The sequence below is a fragment of the Jaculus jaculus genome, chromosome 2 (assembly GCF_020740685.1).
Source record: "Jaculus jaculus isolate mJacJac1 chromosome 2, mJacJac1.mat.Y.cur, whole genome shotgun sequence".
In the NCBI taxonomy this organism is placed as follows: Eukaryota; Metazoa; Chordata; class Mammalia; order Rodentia; family Dipodidae; genus Jaculus; species Jaculus jaculus.
Genome location: NC_059103.1, coordinates 196,823,168 through 196,845,889, shown reverse-complemented (window position 1 = coordinate 196,845,889; position 22,722 = coordinate 196,823,168). Strand labels below are relative to the sequence as shown.

Here is a 22,722-nt window from a genome sequence, read left to right as displayed (position 1 = left end):
TGCTCAGAGCCTACCATCTCGCACATTCCAACCACTAACCACAGAGCGTGGGGCGTCATTCGCGCTGGGCCTCATTTCCACGCCCTGTTGCTGTTGACTGTCCGGCAGGGACGCGCCCAGCACACACAGCTCCCACAACACGGGGTAGCAGAGTGTCCTGTCAAGAGCTGCCGGTCGGAAATTTTAGGCTTAGCTGTGGGACACGCTGCTGCAACTTTTGTCTCCTTGGTGGCAGGAAAGCCACCAAGGACGGTGAGAGCCACAGTGAGGCTTCACGTAGGAGCAGGCCTATGGATGGTGGACTGTCGACTGCTCGCAGGCTGCAGGGTGACGGCAGGTAATCCTCCGCGATGGGCACCCTCCAATCTGAATGAGCTCGGGGAGGGTGCAGCTACGAGACCGTGTACTGCCCTCCGAGCATCTGAGAGTCGGTGGAGCTGGGGCAGCTGGGACAATGTGTGGTGGTGGCACAGCGATAAGCAGGTGATGCGGGTGCGGGCTGGGCAACTTCTGAGAGGCAGGGATGGTGCGCATGGAGCCACAACAGGACAGCTACAGGAAGAGGACAGGGAACAGGGCAGCCTGGAAGGCACACCAGCAAAGGGGAAGGACCACAGGGGTGTCAACTCCAGAAAGACTAGGGTACCTGCATCCCCGTGCCACAAGCCCCAGAAGAGCAGGGCCCAGCTCACAGACTGCATCATGCTGTCGGGTTCATATGCACACATCGGCCACCCAGGCCAGGCCACAGGGTGCCATCTCCTCCCTCCAGCCTCTGCCTTGGCCAAGCCCCAGGTCCCCAGGGAAACAGCAGGCAGAAAGCCTGCAGCAGCTCTGAGACACACTTCCCGGCACAGCACTGGCCCGGATGGCTCTGCTGGTTGGCTGCTGCACACATGCTGGTCGGAGGAGGGGAACAGTGAGGCCCCAGGAAGGCCCAGCGCTGGAGAGCAGACACGGGAGTGGGGCGGGGCAGGGGAGAGACCCTGGGGGAATGGGAGTACCCATGAGTTCAGCTGGAAGCAGAAAGGCAAGTGCAGAGAGCAACTGGGAAAAGACAGCAGAGGGAGAGGCAAGGACAGGGAGCAGGAGGGGGGCGAGAATGAAGGAAGAAAGGGAAGAAACGGAAGGCAGGTGGGCCCCGATAAGCGCAGCCCATAGGTGAGAAATGACAAGGGGAGCTCTGGGTGGTGAGCGTCCAGCCGATGGTAGAACCACAGGAAGGCACTGAGCAGCACCTACCCACTCATGCCAGGACCACCCCAACACCCACCCAGACAGGCTCCACTGGGACACGGGAGCAGTGCCCGCCCAGCCCCTGGCCTGCCATGTGTGGGGATGGGGCCTCTACCGGGGGGACCCAGTTCCCACTCCAGCCACAGGGGGAGGGGCCACATCGCTCTTGTACAACAGACCCAATGCAATCCCAAGCGTGACCCTCAAATCACCAGCTGTCAACTACTTGGGCCTGACCCTCACCCCACCTCACAGTGACACTCTGAGCAAACCTGCAGGGGGTGGGCCACTGGCCCTGCAGGAACCACAGATGCCTTCCAGCTCAAAGGAGGAGCATGCTGACTGCAGCCGTGAAAGCAGCACTGAGCAGAATTAAAAAAAAATTTTTTTAAATTATTTTTATTTATTTAGTCAAAAGTGACAGAGAGAGAAAGAGGCAGATAGAGACAGAGAGAGAATGGGCACACTAGGGCCTGCAACCACTGCAAATGAACTCCAGACTCATGTGCTCCCTTGTGCATCTAGCTAACGTGGGTCCTGGGGAATCGAGCCTTGAACCAGGGTCCTTAGGCTTCACAGGCAAGCACTTAACCGCTAAGCCATCTCTCCAGCCCAACCCAGCAGAATTTAATCACGGGAATCCACCCTAGTGACCAAGTAGTGTAGTCACCTCCCAACAGCCTTGCTGTGCACCAAGGCTGGACAACATCCACCTACCTCAGAGCATTACAGTCTGACTCCTGTCTAGATGAGTGTGTGTCTATGTGTGTGTGTGGGGGGGGACAAGTTGTAATTACACCACAGCAACAAGCAGGGCCCAGAAACTTCACCAGCATTAAAACTCTCAGCTTGGACAGGAGGGATGGTTTAGTGGTTAAGATGCTTGTGTGCAAAGCCTAGGGATCCAGGTTCAACTCTCCAGATCCCACATAAGCCAGATGCACAAGGTGACACAAGTGTGCAAGGTCACACATGCGCACAAGGTGGGTCACACATCTGCAGTTTGATCGCAGTGGCTGGAGGCCGTGGCACACCAACTCATTCTCATTTCCTCTCTCTCTCATAAAATAAAAACCCTCAGTCTGAACAAGACACTGAGAAATGCAAAGGCCCACTGGGGTGGTTTGATTCAGGTACCCCCATAAACACAGGCGTTCTGAATGCTAGGTTCCCAGCTGAGGGCTGAGGGAGATTCAGGAATTGACACCTCCTGGAGGCAGTGTATTATTATTGGGGGCAGGTTTACTGGTGTTATAGCCAGTGGCCCCTTGCCAGTGTTTGGGCACACGCTCCTGTTGTCCACCTGATGTTGGCCAGCGGGTGATGTCCACCTCTGCTCAAGCCATTGTTTTCCCCTGCCATTATGGAGCTTCCCCTCAATCCTGGAAGCCAAAATAAACCTCTTTTTCCCACAAGCTGCTCTTGGTTTGGTGATTTCTACCAGCAATGCGAACCTGACTGCAACACCTACCCTGAGAAAAACCCTCCCCTCAGCAGCAAAGGCTGGGACAGAGAACAACTGCATACTCACGAGGACAAGGACAAGCACAATGGACCTTTCCAGAGGCTCCACACAACGAGGTGTGTGTTGAGGCACCATTGCGAGCTCCCACCACCCACTTCATGGGGACAGCTCCAGGAAGAAAGGATGACACCACAGGATGCTAGAGAGGGTCCAAATCCCAGGGTCCAGGGTGTTCATGACCTTGGAAAGACTGTAAAATGAAGTCACTTTGGAAAGTCACATGACACTGAGATAAACTCACACTTGTTTGCAAGCCTACAATTCCACTTAAAAGCGCAGAGGCCTGCAGAAGTTGAGTACAGCAGCCCTTCTAGCAGTGCTAACCAGAAACAGCCCCAGGCCCTCAACAGAAGCTGGGTGAACAGAAGCTAACTGAGCCACATGGCAGAATAGCACCCAACAACAGGCAGCATGTGCCCCAGTGCCATGGCCGAGTCCCATGCCCATGAGAGCACAGGCTCCAGGGCGTGACAAGGCTGCACCTGCGGACAGTTCATCACAGGTGAAATCAGTTCAGCAGGTCCCAGGTGGGTAGGGCCTAGAGCGAGTTTCTGAAGTAAGGTAGACATCCAACATTTTTCTGGAGCGGCTCCACGCCCACATGGCATCAGGCCCCTGGACTGCATGAAGGGTGCACCACTCAGAAGCTGTAGTCTGCTTCAGCAAAGCTGATTAAAGCCACAGGGAGGAAGGGAAGAAGAGGGAGGAAGGGAAGAAGAGGGAGGAAGGGAAGAAGAGGGTGGGAGGGAATGGCCAACGCGTGCCTTCAGTGTGGTGAGGCCCACCTGGTTTCACAGCCTGGGGGGATTTGAATCAAGTGTCCCCCATAGACTCCTGTTTTCAATACTTGGTTCCCAGATGGTAGCAATTTGGGAGGTGGAGCCTCACTGGAGGAGATATGATTGCTGGGGACAATCTTTGGGGTGTGGTAGCCCATCATACCCCTTGCCAGAGTTCAGCTCACTCTCTTACGGCATTCTTCCAGCTGCTCTGGCAAAAGTAATGCCCAGCCTCTGCTCTGCCATCCTGTCCCTGCCACATGGAAAATTGCCCTTAAGACTGGAGCCAAAACAAACCCTTTCCTCCTGTCAGCTGCTTTCAGTCGGGTGTTTTGATCCTGCAGGAACAACCCTGGGGGCTGTGCTGTAGTCACCTTCACACCGCAGGAACAACCCCGGGGGCAGAACAGTGCTGGACCTTCTGCAGGGAAGACAGCGGAGCAGTGCTGGACATTCTGCAGGGAAGACGGCGGAGCAGTGCTGGACCTTCTGCAGGGAAGACAGCAGAGCAGTGCTGGACCTTCTGCAGGGAAGACAGCGGAGCAGTGCTGGACATTCTGCAGGGAAGACGGCGGAGCAGTGCTGGACCTTCTGCAGGGAAGACAGCGGAGCAGTGCTGGACATTCTGCAGGGAAGACGGCGGGGCAGTGCTGGACCTTCTGCAGGGAAGACGGCTGAGCAGTGCTGGACCTTCTGCAGGGAAGACGGCGGAGCAGTGCTGGCCCTTCTGCAGGCAAGACGGCAGAGCAGTGCTGGACCTTCTGCAGGGAAGACGGCTGAGCAGTGCTGGACCTTCTGCAGGGAAGACAGTGGGGCAGTGCTGGACCTTCTGCAGGGAAGACGGCTGAGCAGTGCTGGACCTTCTGCAGGGAAGACAGCGGAGCAGTGCTGGACCTTCTGCAGGCAAGACGGCAGAGCAGTGCTGGACCTTCTGCAGGGAAGACGGCTGAGCAGTGCTGGACCTTCTGCAGGCAAGACGGCGGAGCAGTGCTGGACCTTCTGCAGGGAAGACGGCGGGGCAGTGCTGGACCTTCTGCAGGGAAGACAGTGGAGCAGTGCTGGATCTTCTACAGGGAAGACAATGGAGCAGTGCTGGACCTTCTGCAGGGAAGACGGCGGAGCAGTGCTGGACCTTCTGCAGGCAAGACGGCGGAGCAGTGCTGGACCTTCTGCAGGCAAGACGGCGGAGCAGTGCTGGACCTTCTGCAGGGAAGACGGCGGGGCAGTGCTGGACCTTCTGCAGGGAAGACAGTGGAGCAGTGCTGGACCTTCTGCAGGGAAGACGGCGGAGCAGTGCTGGACCTTCTGCAGGGAAGACGGCGGAGCAGTGCTGGATCTTCTACAGGGAAGGCAGCGGAGCAGTGCTGGACCTTCTGCAGGGAAGACAGTGGAGCAGTGCTGGATCTTCTACAGGGAAGGCAGTGGAGCAGTGCTGGACCTTCTGCAGGGAAGACAGCGGAGTGGTGTTGGACCTTTTGAGCTGGGCTGTGGAAGGCAACGTGGTTTCTGCCTCATTTGACACTTACTCAGACGAGTCACCAGGTGAAACCCAACTCTCTGAAGAGACCATGTTTGACTCCAGATGACAACTAGTGCCTGGGCTGTCCCACGCGCTGAGCACATGTCAGGAAGCCTCTGTGGGACCCCCCACAATAGCAGTCCCCCACTTCAGGTGGTCATCCTAGCTGCAGCGCAGATGTCAGCACCAACACAGGTCTCTACCATACTTTCCCAGCCAAGCTTCAGACCCAACAGCTCCATCCTCATGGTACCACAGGGCCTGAATCAGGTCTAGCCCCAGGACTGCCAGACAGCTTCCTCTCTAAGAATCCCCATCTTCGCCAGCACTGTGGCTAACCCTGCCCAGTGTCCCCAAGCCCAAGGGGACACAGACACTAGTCCTGCCCTGGAGAAGTGGGCCTCTTCCCAGTTCTACTCCCCTCCTGTGACTGCAGGAAAGGCCCTCCCTCAGAGCCTCAGTTTCCCCACATGCAGTGAGGAGATGGGGTCTGGTCAGCTGGCCCTGTCTTCATTGGTAAGTTGTTGGAACCCAGAGTAGCTCTAGAAGTATCTTCCCAGAACAACAGCTCTCCAGGTGAGCAGAGTTAAACTCATGCCAGATCCCTCTGGCAGTACTCAATGTGCCTCCTATGCCTCACAGACATAGGTCTCCAGGTACAAGTTTTCTTTATCACAGCAGGCTGGCATGTGATGCCCATGGGTTCTGTGGTCGTGCCCCATTGAGCTCCGGCAGCAGTATGCTAACCACTCAAAGTGGGGTACAGGTGTTAAGAGCCCTCTGGTGCCCGCCTGATGAAGTGTGTTCTGCTTCCACAGAGCCAGGAGCCTGGCCTGATGGATCCTATGGCTACCTGAAGGACTGTCAGCTAGACACATCCCCAAGGGATCTTTCTAGCTCCTCCCAGTCTCAAACCTCCACTCTATGGGCTCTTTACTCAATAGCAGGGGACCTGAGTGGGAGGCATCTTCCCTTGAGGAGATGTCAGATGACCCAGGAAACATGCTAGAAAGCCCAGGAGAATACACAGCCACTTTGTCACACACCAGGAGGGGGTGCTCATCTCAGCCCACTCCACAATTTGCAGACTCAAGGTCTGTGAGGTGGAGCTATCAGTGGTGGCACTGCGTACCACAGAGCCCACTTTGGGCCCATCCGTAAGAGCTAGGGAGAACGGAAGGTGAAAATAAGAGTGAGCCTAGGCAGGGGCCAGGACAAGGAGCAGGCCACACTCTACTAGGATGACCAAGAATGACGTGTGGGGAGAGCAGGGTGGAGGCAACTAGACGGGAGCCCAGGGGGTCTCCTGCCATCTGTTTGGTATGTGCCCTCAGGGGTGCCTTGGCACACATTGTGGGCTCTGCTGTTACTGTTCCCATAACAACAGAAACCTCCTGGAGAGAAAGGTAGCAGTAGTGGTCTCTACCAGAGCAACAAAGGCCAAAGTAGGCAGCCCTGGCTGAGCTGGCCCTGCCAGCAGCACACAGAAAGGAGCACAGCCTGGGACACGGAGGTGCTGTCCAGATCACAGCCCCAGCATGCGAACCCCTTGCTCGCTCAAGAGGCACAGAGAACACCCAGTAAGGGCACAAAGAGGCCCACAAGTGAGGGTGGCCCTCTGCTGCCCAGAGGCCAGTACCATCTGGGTCTTGTCAACTGCAGATGCAGGCTCAGCACAGCTTCGGGATCACGCCCATTTGTTCAGCCCCACTCCTGAGGCTCCAGCAGGACCCGGGGCTACTCAGAGCTAGATGTACAACACCCTTGTCTTGTCTCCACTGAGCCATTGGGTCATCTACACAACCACCATGCCAAATCTGGGGACCTGGAACAAGTGGGAGTAGCCAATGGGGGCGGGCCTCCTGGAAGCCAGTCTGCTCTGTGAGGTGTGAGGGTTTGTGTGCGTAACTGTCCCGGTCCTCAGCTGGGCTCCCTCCTGCCACTCTGGGACTGAAGCAATGTCCTTCCTGAAGGAGAAAATGGATGGTGCGGCAGTGTGTCCATACTGTCTTCACTGAGCCACAGTAAACAGAAAAAAAAACTGGTAGCTTTGTGAACATGGAGAAAATAAAGACTCCACGACCCTGTATTAGTTCCAGAAGCTATGTTTTAAAATGTAATGGCATATGTATGCACTCATTAGATGGGATCATGGAAAGCTCTGGAAGATCATGACAAGCAGACTAGGTCTGTCTTGGTCAGGAGCCAGCACACAGAGAGGGATGGAAGCATGCTGAGGCTACCTTTGGGGCGCTTCTCCTCAAGCAAGGCTGTGGACAGTGGTGACTACAAGGCAGGTCCTGTTTCCAGAGCTCTCTCACCTTCTAGGCTCACATTTTGGGGGATGCTCTTCAGCTAACCAGACAGGTTAGCTGCCAAGGCCCTAAAAATGTCCACTCTCCTGATCTCCAGAGGTTGAGTCCAGTAAACGGGCAGAAAGACTAAACACAACACGGGAGCTGCCCACAATGCGAAAACGGCAGAGCTGAGCGGTGAGCCCAGCCTGCACTAGCTCTGGCATCCCCAGTGCCAAGATGTGTGAAAGCACAGCCGATGAGGGCATCCCCCCCCCACGTGCCGAGTGTGAAAGCAGGCTCTCGAATGCACGACACGATGTCGCTGAGAAAAGCACAGAGACATCACATGTCAACAGGGATTCCCAGACATCCAGCATGTCCAGCGCACCTACAATGGGAGTGCATTTTTCTCCCAGTCAGAAATGAGAAGACAGCATCACCAAGGGCCTGCAAGGGCCCTTCGATCCTGGAGCAGCACGCAGCCCAGGGCAACAAGAACCCCCGCAGAGAGCAGACACTGGCGTGGGGCGTGAGCCCTCATAGTTCTGCACAAGGGACATGGTGCAGTGGCGAGCATGGAACCGAGGGCCTCGCATCCCGGTGCAGTGGTGAGAGGTCTACCACCTGGAACTCTGGGGTCCTCAGGTCAGTGAAGGCCAGAAGAGGCCATATGGGGTCTAACTGGAGCCATGTCTGCAGCGTGGCCTGTGTGGGAGAAAAGAGGCACCAAACCTGCCAATATGACTGAGACCCAGCTTGCCCACAACTAACCACTGTGCCAGGAAAGGGTAGGCATTCACTCCCCATGAGGGGATTCCTTCCTACTCCCAGCTCACAGGGCCTGGCTGCCCAGACAAGATCAGAGGCACCTTGCATTCAGGACCCAGATCTCAGCTAGATCAGGCTGGCATCCCACCCCACTCAGCCTCTGTCTACAGAGGAATGCACTTCCTGCGGGCATGCAGAAGAGCCTGAGGTCTGTCAGGTTCAGCATGCAAGCTGACATAGCCCTGTCCTGAATGTGGCTCTGCAAGTCCACCAGAGAGGGGGGACCTGGGTGAACCATGGAGAGGTGAGTCAAGGGCAAAGCCCCAGTCTCTGGTCTGAGCTTAGGTTGGCTCACCCAAAGGTGTGTGTGTGCAAGTGTGGGCATGGATAGACAAGGTGTGTGTGTGCACATGGCACCATACACAGGCGTAGAGATGCAACAGCCACATGCCCACAGGCTGTCCCAAAGCTCCTATGTGTCACACAGTATCCCCAGGGACCAGAGGCTCTGCTCCAAGGTCACTGCCCAAAAGAAGAGGATCAGGACAAGAAGGGCCTTCCGTCATGCGGTCCCACCTTCCAGTGGAACTGCCACAGCAGAGGATGGGCACTACGGAGGCCAACGCAAGTTCCCTGTGTGACCTGAACACCAGGATCAGCACACTCTTGCCTAGCTGAAGCCCATCTGGACAGGTGCCAGGCCCACAACAGCTTAATTTGGAGCAATTTGGAGACATTTCCAGTGGGCCTTACTCCCACTCTGGGAAAGGCTTCTCCCCACTCTCCCCCTAAGTATATGTGATATGGCCCTGACCCTAGTCTGAAGGAACCTGGTACACATTCCTTCCTCCACAGATCCTCCCCAAAGGTAGAGTGGAACCAAGAGAATCAGGGGCCTTGGGAGGACAGCTGGGGACAAACTGCAGCTGGGGAGCAGGGCAGCATAGGAGCCTACGAGACCACACACCTATGCTGGGAGGTAGTGCCAGCCCAGGCTGCAAACGTGGAACTAGACTGTAGGATGGCACAGGCAGAGACAAACCACAGGCCAGGCCCGCCTCCACTGTCAAGAGCGGGCAGGCCCAGGGCAGGACTCACCATGGGAGTTGATGTGGAAGACACTGGTGGATGTCTCCTGAAACAGCTCCTAAACATCCTGAGCATCTCGCTGGGCAGCTGAGGAAGACAAAATGCTACCCACGGGACCAGCACCAACAGCATGGGCTGTTTCAACAGAGGGTCAAAGGTGCCCCACTTGCCTTCCAGCACAGCCTCAGCAGGGTTAGGAGTGACCACCATATCCACCCTCCCACTACAAGCTGCACAGGGAGGGTAGCTCCTCACAAAGGGAGATACCCAGGTCTTGCACCCTACAACCCCACCCCAGGGTGCACATGTCCAGAGGAGTGATGACTTTGGTTCACACCGTACCTGGAGGACATTCAGAGCAGTGCCGCACCTCAGACAGAAGACAGAGGCCGTCGGTCTATCCTACAGCATGAGCTGTGATGGTACACAGTGGAGCCACACAGCCAACACTGCTCTCTACAAGAAGAGACGTGGCACTGGCACTTGCTACCACATGACAAATCCAAACACTCTTGCTCAGTGACGAACCAGGAGCTGTGGGACTCTGTCTAGACAACACATTCAGAAATGACAAGTCCACGGATGTGGAGCAGAAAGGGCTTCCAGACAGGCTGCAGCTGGGCACAGGTTTTCTCTGGGGTGACAGACAATGGGTCCAGGTCCAGGGTCATAACTGCCCAACCTAGTGAATGCACTAAACCCCCAACTACTACACTTCAACATGGCTGGATTGATAACAGGACTGAAGAGATGGCTTAAAGGTTAAGGTGCTTGCCCACGAAGCCTAAGGACCCAGGTTTGATTCCCCAGGACCCACATAAGCCAGACGCACAGGGTGACACATGTATCTGGAGTTCGTTTACAGTGACTAAAGGCCCTGGCATGCCGATTCTCTGCCATGCACAGCTCACAATCCCTCCCGACCCCCACACCCAGACTCTGAAACAAGAAACAAGGTTCCTAAGTCAATGAGAAGCTTGTATAAGAATGTCACAGTAACTTTACCCCTAAGACTCAAGCCTGGAAATAGTGCAGGTGGCCAGGGATAAAGGAGAGTGGACAGGTATGCATCTGACAGGCAACGCCAGGGGACACAGCAAGTTGGACAAGCACACACACCTGGTTGCAACGCAGGTCCTTACACATAGCATAACTAATGTCAAATGTGTCAGGCCAGACACAAAAGCCCACAGGCAAAGTACTCCAAAAAGGGAAGGTCCAAGTGCTCTTGGGCTGGACTGGGAAGGATAGGAGGGTCCTCCTGTGATGAGGTCTTATTCTCCACACAGGACTAGAAAGGATAGGAGGGTCCTCCTGGGATGAGGTCTTGTTCTCCACACAGGACTGGGAAGGATGGGAGGGTCCTCCTGGGATGAGGTCTTGTTCTCCACACAGGACTGGGAAGGATAGGAGGGTCCTCCTGGGATGAGGTCTTGTTCTCCACACAGGACTGGGAAGGGTGGGGGTGTCCTCCTGGGATGAGGTCTTGTTCTCCACACAGGACTGGGAAGGGTGGGAGGGTCCTCCTGGGATGAGGTCTTGTTCTCCACACAGGACTGGGAAGGATGGGAGGGTCCTCCTGGGATGAGGTCTTGTTCTCCACACAGGACTGGGAAGGATAGGAGGGTCCTCCTGGGATGAGGTCTTGTTCTCCACACAGGACTAGGAAGGATGGGAGGGTCCTCCTGGGATGAGGTCTTGTTCTCCACACAGGACTGGGAAGGGTGGGAGGGTCCTCCTAGGATGAGGTCTTGTTCTCCACACAGGACTGGGAAGGGTGGGGGTGTCCTCCTGGGATGAGGTCTTGTTCTCCACACAGGACTGGGAAGGGTGGGGGTGTCCTCCTGGGATGAGGTCTTGTTCTCCACACAGGACTGGGAAGGGTGGGAGGGTCCTCCTGGGATGAGGTCTTGTTCTCTACACAAAACCTCCTGGGATGCTATCTTTTCTCCCACATGGGCTCTTTGCGCCCTCCTGCCCTCCATATGGCAGGAGCTCTCTGCATTTTCATTTCTTTCCTTCTCTCAATTTAATAAAGCCTCTCTAAACCTTACCCTCTGGCCTTCTGATTTTAGGTCTTTAAATTCATAAGACAAGAATCCAGGGTACCCTAAATTTATTGTTGATTTCGCATATTGTTTGTATTGGTAAGGAACTCCAAATTCCCATTTCAAGAACTACAAAAATCAGACCAACATACAACAACAAAACTCCCAAGAATAGAAATATGGTGGGTTGGAGAGATGGCTTAGCAGTTTAGGCGCATGCCTGTGAAGCCTAAGGAGCCAAGTTCAATTCTCCAGGTCTCACATAAGCCAGATACACATGGTGACCCAAGCATCTTGAGTTCATTTGCAGTGGCTGGATGCTCTGGTGTGCCCAGACTCTTTCTCTCTCTCCCTCTGTGTTTCAAGTAAATGAATAACTGAGAAAAAAGAAGTCTGGATGACTCACTGTGGTGGGTAAAGCTGAGCTGAAGAAAGGAAGGGGGAGGACTGGGTATGAGGGAAGTGCACGGGTATCGGTTTACTGGCATGCAGGCAAGAGCCCATGCTGCTCTGGAAGAACCAACTCAACTGTCCAGTCCCTTGGGAGTGCCCCTGCCATGAGCTCAGTGACTTGACACAGCCATGAAAGCAAGGAGGCCTTAAGACTCATGCTGGTCCCCAAGGGCGCTGCCCAGGCAAGGAGCAGGTGGGGCAACCTTGTGATATGCTTACAAGGACATGACTCTGGCCTGGAGGCAGAGCCGTGCCACTGATACCACACAGGTGACCTCTCCAGAAAGGATGGGTCCTGTATGAGCAGGGTGCCTTCCTCTACATTCCCCCTCCGCACCTGCAGGAGGCCCAACACTATGGGATATGCACTCACCGCTGAGGAAACACCAGGGGCCAGAGGGTGAGGCACACCCCACTGCGCCTAATTCCCAGAGTGCTGGGGCCACCTGCTGCTCTGCTACCAGCTCTTGTCAGGCCCCATGCTGTGATCCTGCCACCCCTTCTCCACCCCCACCAGGGACAGATAATCCACCCCTTCTCCACCCCCACCAGGGACAGATAATTGCTATGAGAGAAGGCTTTCTGTGGCACGGAAAAGGGCCTTGGGGGTTTAGTGGGTGCTGTTCCTCTTTCTGGCTCTCCTCACCATGGCCTGGTCAGCCCTGCTCCCTCTGCTCCTGCTTCTTCCATGCCCATGCCTGTCTGTCCTCCCTCCTAGATGCTGGGCCGGCCTCCAGAGGCCACCAGACCCCTCCTCCAGAGCCCCTGCTGAGCTCCCAGAAGAGATGCCACAGGCCTCTTGCTGTGTCCTGGTACACTGACATTGTTCCCTCCTACACAGCTCGCAAACTGCCTCTCTATCACCCGTAGTTGCCACTGTACCAGCAAAGGCACAGTTAGCAGGCCAAAGGTAAGCTCAAGGGCGACAACAGAGTTCCTGGAGGGCACAGCCCTGGGATCAGGCTGGCACGGTGTGCCCCTACTCATAAGGAGACAGAAGATGGAGAGAAAGACACCAGCATGAGGACAGGACTGCAGTCTGGAACTGCGGGTCACCAGGGCAGGTCTGCACTGAGCCCAGCACTGGGTTACCAGGACAGTAATGCAGCCTGGCACAGGGCTCAGAAAGGCAGGACTGCAGTCCAACGTTGTGAGGCCACAAGGGCAGAACTATAGCTGAATGTTACCCTCCAATGGTTGTGCCAGGCCTGAGCTACACAAGTCCCAAAGCCACAGCCCTCCTGTGGAATGTGGTTCTACAGTGTGGTAAGGAAGGTGGTCTGCAGCACAGCACAGAATTCACAGGACACACTCACCAAGAGTATCCTTGCCGTCTGGGAGGTGTGGCCCCTACCGCATAGTGTACCATCTACACACTTCGGCTGAGGGCCAGGTTATCTGGGCTCTCACAGCCTATAAATGGATATAAGATCAGTTTTCCTACAACACAAACAGGGCAGGGCTCATGTCACATGCCATTTTCCTTGTCTGCAAAAAGAAACCAAGGAGCGACTTGGCTCCCAGCAACTTCCTCTCCACAAACCTTGTGCCCTGTTAACCCCAACTTCTGATGCTGAAGGGACAGCCCTTCCCCAAGCAACAGGGAACCCCATGCCCTATCTATCTTGCAGCCAGCCACATTTGCTCACTCACTCTCCTGACACACACATATCTTGTCCAGAATCCAGTGCCAAGGCCTGACAGTGCCACTTCCATTCACATATGACACACCCTGCCGACACACAGCTCACCCCACATTGGGCACAAAGCAGTGAAGGCCCAACAGGTCACATGCTGGTCTAGTTACCCAGCTCTGCCCAGAGGAGAGTCTGGCATCTGGGGCTCCCTGGGTGGAGTGCTGCACTAGGCAGATGCCCGCTGCCTGCAAGTGTGCAGCCAGGGAGTGGAGGCTGCCAGGCCTCAGAGCTCAGATCAACCAGTCACAGGGTGCCCCCAGTGCCCAGGAACACGCTGGCTCCTGAGCTAACCCAGGCTCTTCTAAGCAGCCAAGTCACTGCACAGCCTCCATGGTAAGAAGGCTAGAGGCCTGAGGCCTTACTCTGCATGTTCTACAGAACCCAGGAAAGTGCCCCAGGACCATGACCAAGCAAGGTTCTGGTCCCCTGACCAGTAGGCAAATGCCAAGATGCCAAGCTCAGCCAGACATGGTGGCACAACTCTAAAATCCCAACACTGAGACTAAGAAAAGAGGATCATGAGTCCAGGGCCTGATTAGGTTATACAAGACTCTTATCATATCAAAAAAAAAAAAAAAAAAAAAAAAAAAAAAACCAACCCTCAGATGCACAACAGCCCTGTGTGTGGCCTGCAGACACTCCATCGCCACCTGCATAGGAAGCACTGGGCCTGCAGAGTTGGGAAGGGGCGGTGAGGCAGACCAGCAACAGGAACAGGTACCTCCACCTGTCTCTGACCTCACCGGAGGCTGGACAACACCCAGCTAGACCCCCAGAGAAAGCAAAGGTGAGGGCCGGCAAGCCAAGGGAGGTTGTGAGTTTGCGCCTGCTGAAGGGGGCCATGTGCATTACTGGGGCAGGGCAGGGTGGCAACATCTAGAAGCCAAGGCCCCAGCACAGGGGCAAAGACAGCTACGGGGTTCCTCTTGGGACAAACTCCTTTCCCTGCACCATCTCTGAGGGGACCCCTCATCTAGGCCACAGGTAAGACAGACTGACATGGGGACCACTGCAGGGCCACAAGGGTTATGTGCACCGGGCAACTGCTGGCCAGATCTCAAAGCCCAGCCTCCCCTCCTCCTGGGCACGTGCTCATGTACTTCCCAGCCTCCCTTTTAACCAAGGCAACTTGCGTGTCCAACTTCTCACACCAGAACTGAGACACAAAGTGTGAAAGTTCCCACTTGTGAGCTTTTTTTTTTAATATTTTTATTTATTTATTTATTTGAGAGCGATAGACATAGAGAGAAAGACAGATAGAGGAAGAGAGAGAGAATGGGCGTGCCAGGGCTTCCAGCCTCTGCAAATGAACTCCAGACACGTGCGCCCCCTTGTGCATCTGGCTAATGTGGGACCTGGGGAACCGAGCCTCGAACCGGGGTCCTTAGGCTTCACAGGCAAGCGCATAACCACTAAGCCATCTCTCCAGCCCACTTGTGAGCTTAAGAGCAATGTCTACCCTGAGACTGCCTATCTAAGCTGGCCGCAGGAGGGTGGGTTCTGGGCCGTAGGCACAGCTCAGCCTCCACCATGCAGATGACAATACCCCTGGGGAGCGCAGACCCTGAGCATGAAGGAGCCTCGGTCACTTGGTCCTGCTGACGTATAGCACATTCAGCCGCAAGCTCCTTCTCTGTGCGGGGCACCCCATTCCCTCCTGGTCACACAGCACAGGTGGCTACTCCCAGACGCAGCAAGTAGACAGAAGTACACAGGTCCTATCTGTGCCTCTTCATCAGGGCAGGGGTAGGGGCTGCTCTGAGGGGTGGCGGGCACCCAGTTCAAAGTCAGGATGGAGTCAAGCTTGCTCTCCATGTCCAGGAATAGAAATAAGAAGCCAGGCAAGAAGGGATGCACGTGCAGTCAGCAGCACAAAGAGGTCGAGGCCAGCAGTCGAGCACAAGAGGCTGAATCCCAGGGCAGAGAAGTGCTAGGAACAGAGGTTGCGGGCCAACAGGTACACAGAAATGGATCAAGATGGGCCAGGAATAGCGGCCACACCTGGCATTCCAGCACTCAGAGGCCAAAGCAGGATAATGGAGCTCCAACAGTAGCCTGGGTTACATGGCAAGCTCCTGTCACAAAACAAGAGAAAACACAGCCAGTGTTCCACAGTAACGACACTCAGCGTTAGAGCTGCGTCTGCCACACAGGCCGGTGTCTCGAAGCCTGGCTTTGGGAGCCAGACGCAGCCTCAGGAACAACTTTGTGACAATGGACAACATTTGTTGTGGTGCTGAAATTCTGAGGCAGAAGAAAAAAATTGCCTGCTAATATTAGTCTGCCAAACAAGAATATATCCAAACGGACCCAAAGTACCTCCACAGATTAGGAGGTCAACACAGGGTGCTGAAAGGAACAGCACCTAGCAGCGGGGCACAAACGCCAGGGCTGGAAGGCACGGAGTAGGCGCTCTGGAAATCTGCTCAGGCCCTGGACTCCAGTCAAACACAGACCTGTGCCCGCACAGTCGGAAGAGCAATGCGCGGGAGAAACAGAGCGGTGAGCTCACAGAGGCCGGAGGCAGCGGGCTCACTCTACAGAAGGGCTCACGTTGGAGGGCGGCCGTACCGACAACTTTTCTCATCACTATGGAAGAAGGGCTCATATTGGGGGGTGGCTGTACTGATGACTTTTCTCATCACAATAACAAAATATCTGACAAAAGAATGGTGGGGGGGTGGCTCACATTCCTGGGGTATCATGGGAAAGGCTCATTGGGTGAAAGATGAGGCGACTTGTCACATTGCTACTGTAGTTAGATGGCAAAGAAATGAATGCTGGTGGTCAACTTGCTTTCTTCATTTGCCTTTTATTCAGTCAGGCCTCGGACCATGGGATGGTGCCACAGACATTCAGGGTGAGTCTTCCCTCCTGAGGTAAACCTCTCTGGAAATGAGATGGAATATGCAGGTACAGAACCACCCTCACTGGAATTGAGAGAGAGTATGCAGTTAGAGAAACACCCTGAGAGTCATGCTGAAAGGTGTGTCTTCTAGGTAATTCTAAATCCAGTCAAGTTGGCAAAGAAAAAAATTATCATATGAGCTATTACTTTGAGGTCAAATGCTGTAAAAGTTTTAAAAACAATCCTTGAAACAGTTAAGGTGACCTGCATAACTACTGCCCCTACAACCAAGTCTAATCCTCTTCATAGGAAAACAACTGAATCCAGAGCAAAAGGACACAAAATCGCAAATATAAATGGCAGATGAAGCAGCAGGACAACACGACTCACAGCCATGAGAAAATAAGCTAATGGAACAGGCCTCAAACTGGCACACAGACACAGGGGTCCAATGAGGGCATCAAGCAGTCACACGAACATACAACTCAGCAGTCCCAGAGTGCTCGAGAATGATGGAGGGAAATAGCAAGTGAACAGGAACAGGAGATGGAAATGTCTGAAGATGAAAGGGAAGAATTGGGACAGACAGGACGTGGCAGAACATGCCTGTGGCCCTGCACCTTGGGAGCTTGAAGCAGCAGGACAGCAGGTTCAAGGCCATCCTGGGCTGCAGTACCTGAGACTCTACCTCGAAAAAACAAACAGAAAGGAAGGAAGGAAGGAAGGGAGGAAGGGAGGGAGGGAGGGAGGGAGGGAGGGAGGGAGGGAGGGAGGGAGGGAAAACAAAATAAACGCAAACAAATAAGGGGATGGATTGCAGCTCAGTGGAGCGTGGCCTCACACAGGGTTAGAAGCTGAAGTCTATACAGCAGCAGGGAAGGTAGAAGGACAGAGAGAACAAAGAAAACCCGGAAGTACTGGCTGAGTGCTGGAAAGGGACTGGAGAAGGAACAGAATTGGGAGAAGCTAAACAAAATCAAACAGGAAAGGGCACGGAGAGTGAACATGTTCCGCAGTGTGGCACACACAAGGAGAGAGGGGTATGCTAGCAATCTATCAATCAACCAGTCAAAAAGAATCTCAAGAAATAAGGACCAAGAGGCTGCATACCAAGGCATCAGGGGCTGGAGGATGGCTGAGCAGTTAAGACACTTGCCTGCAAGGCCAAAGGACCCAGGTTTGATTCACCAGGACTCATGAAAGCCACATGCACAAGGTGGCGCATGTGTCTGGAGTTTGTTTACAGTGGCTGGAAGCCGTAGTGCGCCCATTTTCTCGGTGTGCACCCCCCTCTGATTCTCTCAAATAAATAAATCAATAAAAACTTATTTAAAAAATCACCAAATGCCATGAAAACTATAAACTGCAACATCTAAGAATTTCAATAAGACCCCACACAAATGCACACACACACGCAGAGCACAGAGGAGGCAAACTGCAGGAAGTCACTGGAAAATAAGCCCTCCGAGGGGCCAGAGAAGGACCTACACACCACACACGGGTCAAGACCAGCGGGGACTTTGCGCTTTCCACAGGGACCGTAGGAGACCAGAGACAGTGGAGTGGTACCTTTAAATGCAGAAAGAAAAAACTTCCAATTGAACTCTGTACCCAGTGGAGACATATTTCAAAAATAGAGGCAGAGTAAAAATTTATTTTCTACAAATAAAAGCTGAGAGAATCTGTTCCAAGCAGATGTGCACCACAAGATGTGTTGAATTAAGTTATTCAGGTCGGAAGTGCCCAGAAAATACAGTGTGGGTCTAAACAAGGATGTACAGGAAGCTGCAGGGGCATAAGAAGGTGGTTTTAAAAGGCATCTTTCTCACTTCTGTGCATTTAAATGACAACTGGTTACTGAAACAGAATCAGTAACAATGTTATTAATAACAGCATGCTGCCAATACTGAGTGTATAAAATAATTCCAAAGGCAGCGGAGGATGCCATTGCACTAAGGCCGTACAGTATAGGCAAGAAGGCCACATAATTTGAAGGCAGACTGTGAAAAGGTGAAGATATATACTGTTGAGTTCTAAAGCACCCAGTTAAAAAAAAAAAAAAAAAAGGAATTGCTAGTAAGCCAGAATGTAGGGAAAACAGTACTGAAGAACACCCAGTTAATCCAAGGAAAGGAAGGAAAAAGAAAACGTTAAATGGGAAATACAGAAAGCAAATATCTTGAGGGCAGGACTAAACAAACACTGTGTTTCCACCAAAGACAGGGGTCAGAACATGAGGCAGCCCGACCAATGGCCACTTGTACCAGTCCCTCCAGGTGAGAACTCTACTTGACTGAAATGAGGAAAAACGGCAGTACAGCCCCTCAGCTACAGCAGCCACATTTCAAGTCCCCCACCTTTTTTTTCGAGGTAGGGTCTCACTCTCACCCAGTCTGACCTGGAACTCTGTAGCTCCAAGTAGGCCTCGAACTCACAGTGATCCTCCTACCTCTAGCTCCCAAGTGCTGGGATTAAAGGCATGGGCCACCACACCCAGCTCAAGTCTCTCTTGCCAAATCAGGCAAGGGGCAGCCACAGCAGAAAACGCAGAGCATGGGGCTCCTGCTGTTTTCAAAGGTGCTAACAGGTGGCACTGCCTCACCTCCATCATGAAGCAGATTATCAAATCAGATGAGAAGCAAGAGTGTATACAGTATATAGCCCAAAACTGCTAGTTCCACAAGGACAGAAATGTCTGATCAGGAAAAGAGAGGCTCACGACAGCTGCCCACACTTCAGAAAGAGCACCACACACAGCGAGGCTGAAGGACAGAGGTTCTACAACAGTCCATCAGGTAAGAGAAAGGCATTCCATGGGTTACCTAATAACAGAGTTAGAAAATGAATGAAGCACCAACGGTCAAAGCTGGAGAGAGAAACTGCAAATTCAAACCAAAGTCCAAGTCATGGGCAGATACTGGAAAGCAGGAGTCAGTGAGAGAGCAGACTGATGCAGCACCACTCAAGACAACCAGCATGGTGGCGTGGACACCATGGAACGCACTTCCAACAGGGCTGAGCGCACATTCCCATCAGTGCACATGGGACATTCACGAAGATGTGTCATATTTCAGACCATAAAGCAAGTCTTGACATGTTTATGACAGATATCATACAAAATACCTTCTGCGAACCCAACAGAATTAAATTAGAAATCAGAAACACAGAAGTATCTTGAATATACATAATTACTTGAAATTAATCAACATACTTCTAAAAAATTAAAACAAATTACAAGGGAAATTAGAAAATGCTTAAGTGAGAGCCAGGCATGGTGGTGCAAGCCTTTAGTCCCAACACTTGGGAGGCATAGGTAGGAGGATCACCATGAGTTAAAGGCCACCCTGAGACTACATAGTGAACTCCAGGTCAGCCTGGGCTACAGTGAGACCCTACCTCAAAAAAGCAAAACAAAAAAATTTATAACAAAAGAAAATGCTTAAGTGAATAAAACAGAAGCACCATCTATCTCCTTGGGTAAGTGAAGCTATGGATAGAGAAGAGTGGCCCCACATCAGCGATATAGCAAGCAAAAGCAAATAAGGATGTGAGGGCGATCTGGCAGGAACATCTGTCACCCCATTGATCACCAGGCTTGATTCGGCTGATCTGGCCAGCTTGGAAGGTATCCTTTTCCCTCCTCACCACTCCATGTGCACCCTCCCCCAAGATGCACACCCTGTCAAAGAGGATGATCTTCCCCAATAGAAGAGGACTGGTCTTCAGTCAAGGGTATACAAGTAGATGCAGTCCCCTATCTGAACCTCCAAACAAGCTCTCAAAAGCAAATCAAACCTAAAGTAAGCAGATGGATGGATGGATGGATGGATGGATGGATGGAAGGAAGGAAGGAAGGAAGGAAGGAAGGAAGGAAGGAAGGAAGGGGCAGAAATCAACATTAGAGAAATCAATGAAATAAAAATCTGCCTCTTTGAATCAATCAGTAAAATTGATAAATTAACATCAGCTGTATTAATTCTAAGTCTGCCTTATAATAATATGAAACATCAGACCCGACTAATGGCAAGCAAAACAGTGACCACGGATCAGCATCACAGGCATGAAGGAGGAGGCAGCAGTGCAGACCCTACAGAGAGAAGAGGACACAGACACAAGGACACTGAGCAATCCCAGTCATTCATGACAAGTTACAGGAGGAGGAGAAGTTTCCTGAGAAAGCCCAAACTGCAAAGCACACTTGAGAAGCAGCAGATGGCATGGCAATACTGTAACCTGGAGGACAATGACCCCAGAGTTCAAAATTTCCAAAGCAAAAACTCCAAAACTGGAAGGTTTCACCAGTAAACCCTAGCATGTGTTTACAGGAGAGATGCCATCAACTCTGCACAAACTCCTGAGGAAACAGGAGGAGCCACGTGAACAGATGTTTAGGCCAATACCCACATGAACAAAGATGGCAAATAATTCAGTGGAGAATGGTGGCCTCACAACCTACAGAGCTAGAGCCTGTGGACACTACCAGGACCTCAACCCCTCAACCTCAAGTTAACAACACACAGACCTCAACATGTATAGCGGAGTTCAGTACTGGAGATGAAACACCTAAAAATGAAGTAGGAAGAAAGTGCTTTGCAACTCTTATGGCTTGATTGCAATGTGGTTTGGGTAGACTCATGCCTCTGAACACCTGGTCCCCAGCTGGTGGAGCTGTTTGGGAAGGTTGTGGAACCTTCAAGAGGTGAAGCCCTGCTGAAAGAAGTGGGGGGGGGGGGCTTGAGATTAAGTAGCCTCGCTCCACTTCCTGTTTTTACTCTGCTTCCTGACTCAGGATTCAATGTGACCATCCACATCCTGCCACCATATTTCTTCCCATGAACTGTGGTTGAAATAAATTCTTCTTCCCCTGAGCTGCTTCCTGTCAGGTCACAGTAAAGTAACTACTATAGCAGCCTTATACTGGGCAAAGACTTCCAGGTCAGGAAGTCATGAAAGATAAAAATGTCCAAGCAGTGAAGCTGACCTTCAAGGGACAAGGTAAAGAAAATTAAGATAAGCTATCATCTACAAATAAGGACATCCAACACAGCCCTTATGTCCAGAATACGTGAGCTCACCTAACATGACGCCAACAATGGTTCCAAACGCCTAGCCCAGCTGTGTACTAGAACAAGTGCCCAGCACCAGGAAGGGGCAAATTAAGATGTCATCTGTTGGCACTGTCACCTGCCAGCATCAAGTGAACCTGTTTCCAGGTCTTTAATGACCAGTGCTGGGGAATTGAGCTGTGACAGGGCAAGTCAACAGAGCCAAGGGACACCAGGTGACTTCTTTTGCAAAGGAGCCCAGGGCAGCAGCCTGCAGAACAGCTCTGTGTACAAAGTTCATGCAGTTTATGCAATAGTGGCTTAAACAAAACAAAGTAGGCAGCAACTCTGTATCTCAGAAGCAGGAGACGTTCTGGCTGGCTTGAAACCAGGGATGAGTATCAGACTCCCTAACAACAGGAGAAGAGACATCACAAACTCCATTCCTAGCATTCTGAGATAAGCACAGATGTCCTTATTCCCAAAACATAGTGTCAGCAGAATCATAAAGTGTTCTGCAAACAGAAAGTTTTCACTAGGACAGGCTAAAAGCCCCTACAGTCATCGATGAGACATCACCCATGACGGTGGTGCTTCAGCGTCCAGCATGGCCCATGTTGGTGACAGTGGACCGCAGATGAGCATCTGCTGCTCAGGGGCTTTGAAAACAGGACAGCCACTCCAGAAAACACTTTGGCATTTCCTTGCTAGCCTTTAACTACTCAGCCAGACACTGGCATTTCTTAAAAAGTCACATCAACCATATGACCAGCAATTCATCTCCTAGGTATTTATACCGTCAGAAAATGTAAAAATGTTTTCCCATATGAAGATTTTACACGAATGCTTACTCAGAAGAGCCCAAAGCTGGAAGCCAATAAATGTCCATCAAAAAGAGGCTGTAAGCAACCTGAGAATGCAAAAGTGCGCCCCCTACTGAGCAAGGAAGGAAGAGCACTGGCTCCTGTATCTCACCTGGGCCAAAGAGGAAGTGGGACTCAGGAGAGAAACTACCAGAACAAAGGCAAGGTGGTTAGCCAGGCCCTGGACTCTGTTAGCCAGAGGAGAGTACAAGGACTCATCATGCAGTGTCCCCTCCAGTCTGTAAGCCAAAATAAACCCTCTCCCCCACAAGCTGCTCTTGGTTGGGTTCTTTGTGCAGCAACATGAAGCTGACTGCAACACTTGGTTAAAAAAAATAAAATCTCAGCCAAGCTTCTCAGGGCTTACCTCTCCTCCTGCACATCCCATTCTGGCTTCTGCTATAATGGGGACAATGGAACATCTTGAGTCCTAGCAGGAAAGAGATGTGCCCAGGTCATGTAACCTCCACATCTCAGCACAACGCACAGCCTGGTCCACCTGCCCATGCCAGGGAGGGGGACACAACCTTCTGGTGACAAACAGCAACTATGGAG

General features: G+C 52.6%; 1 protein-coding gene across 13 annotated transcripts in view; it reads right to left on the bottom strand.

Moving 5' to 3' along the window:
* Tsnare1 (t-SNARE domain containing 1) overlaps positions 1–22,722 on the bottom strand; it is a 107,965-nt gene that overhangs the window by 33,805 nt on the left and 51,438 nt on the right. For 2 of the 13 annotated variants that reach the window (XM_045144719.1, XM_045144720.1), the window contains exon 1: positions 2,768–3,283. The exons of 10 other annotated variants lie outside the window; for them this stretch is intronic. In XM_045144719.1, the coding sequence (XP_045000654.1) occupies positions 2,768–2,861 (94 nt within the window). In that variant the 5' untranslated portion in view covers positions 2,862–3,283. Of the gene's footprint in view, positions 1–2,767; positions 3,284–18,861; positions 18,989–22,722 lie in introns of those variants that run through there. One more of the 13 variants, XM_045144731.1, reaches the window with a different exon arrangement.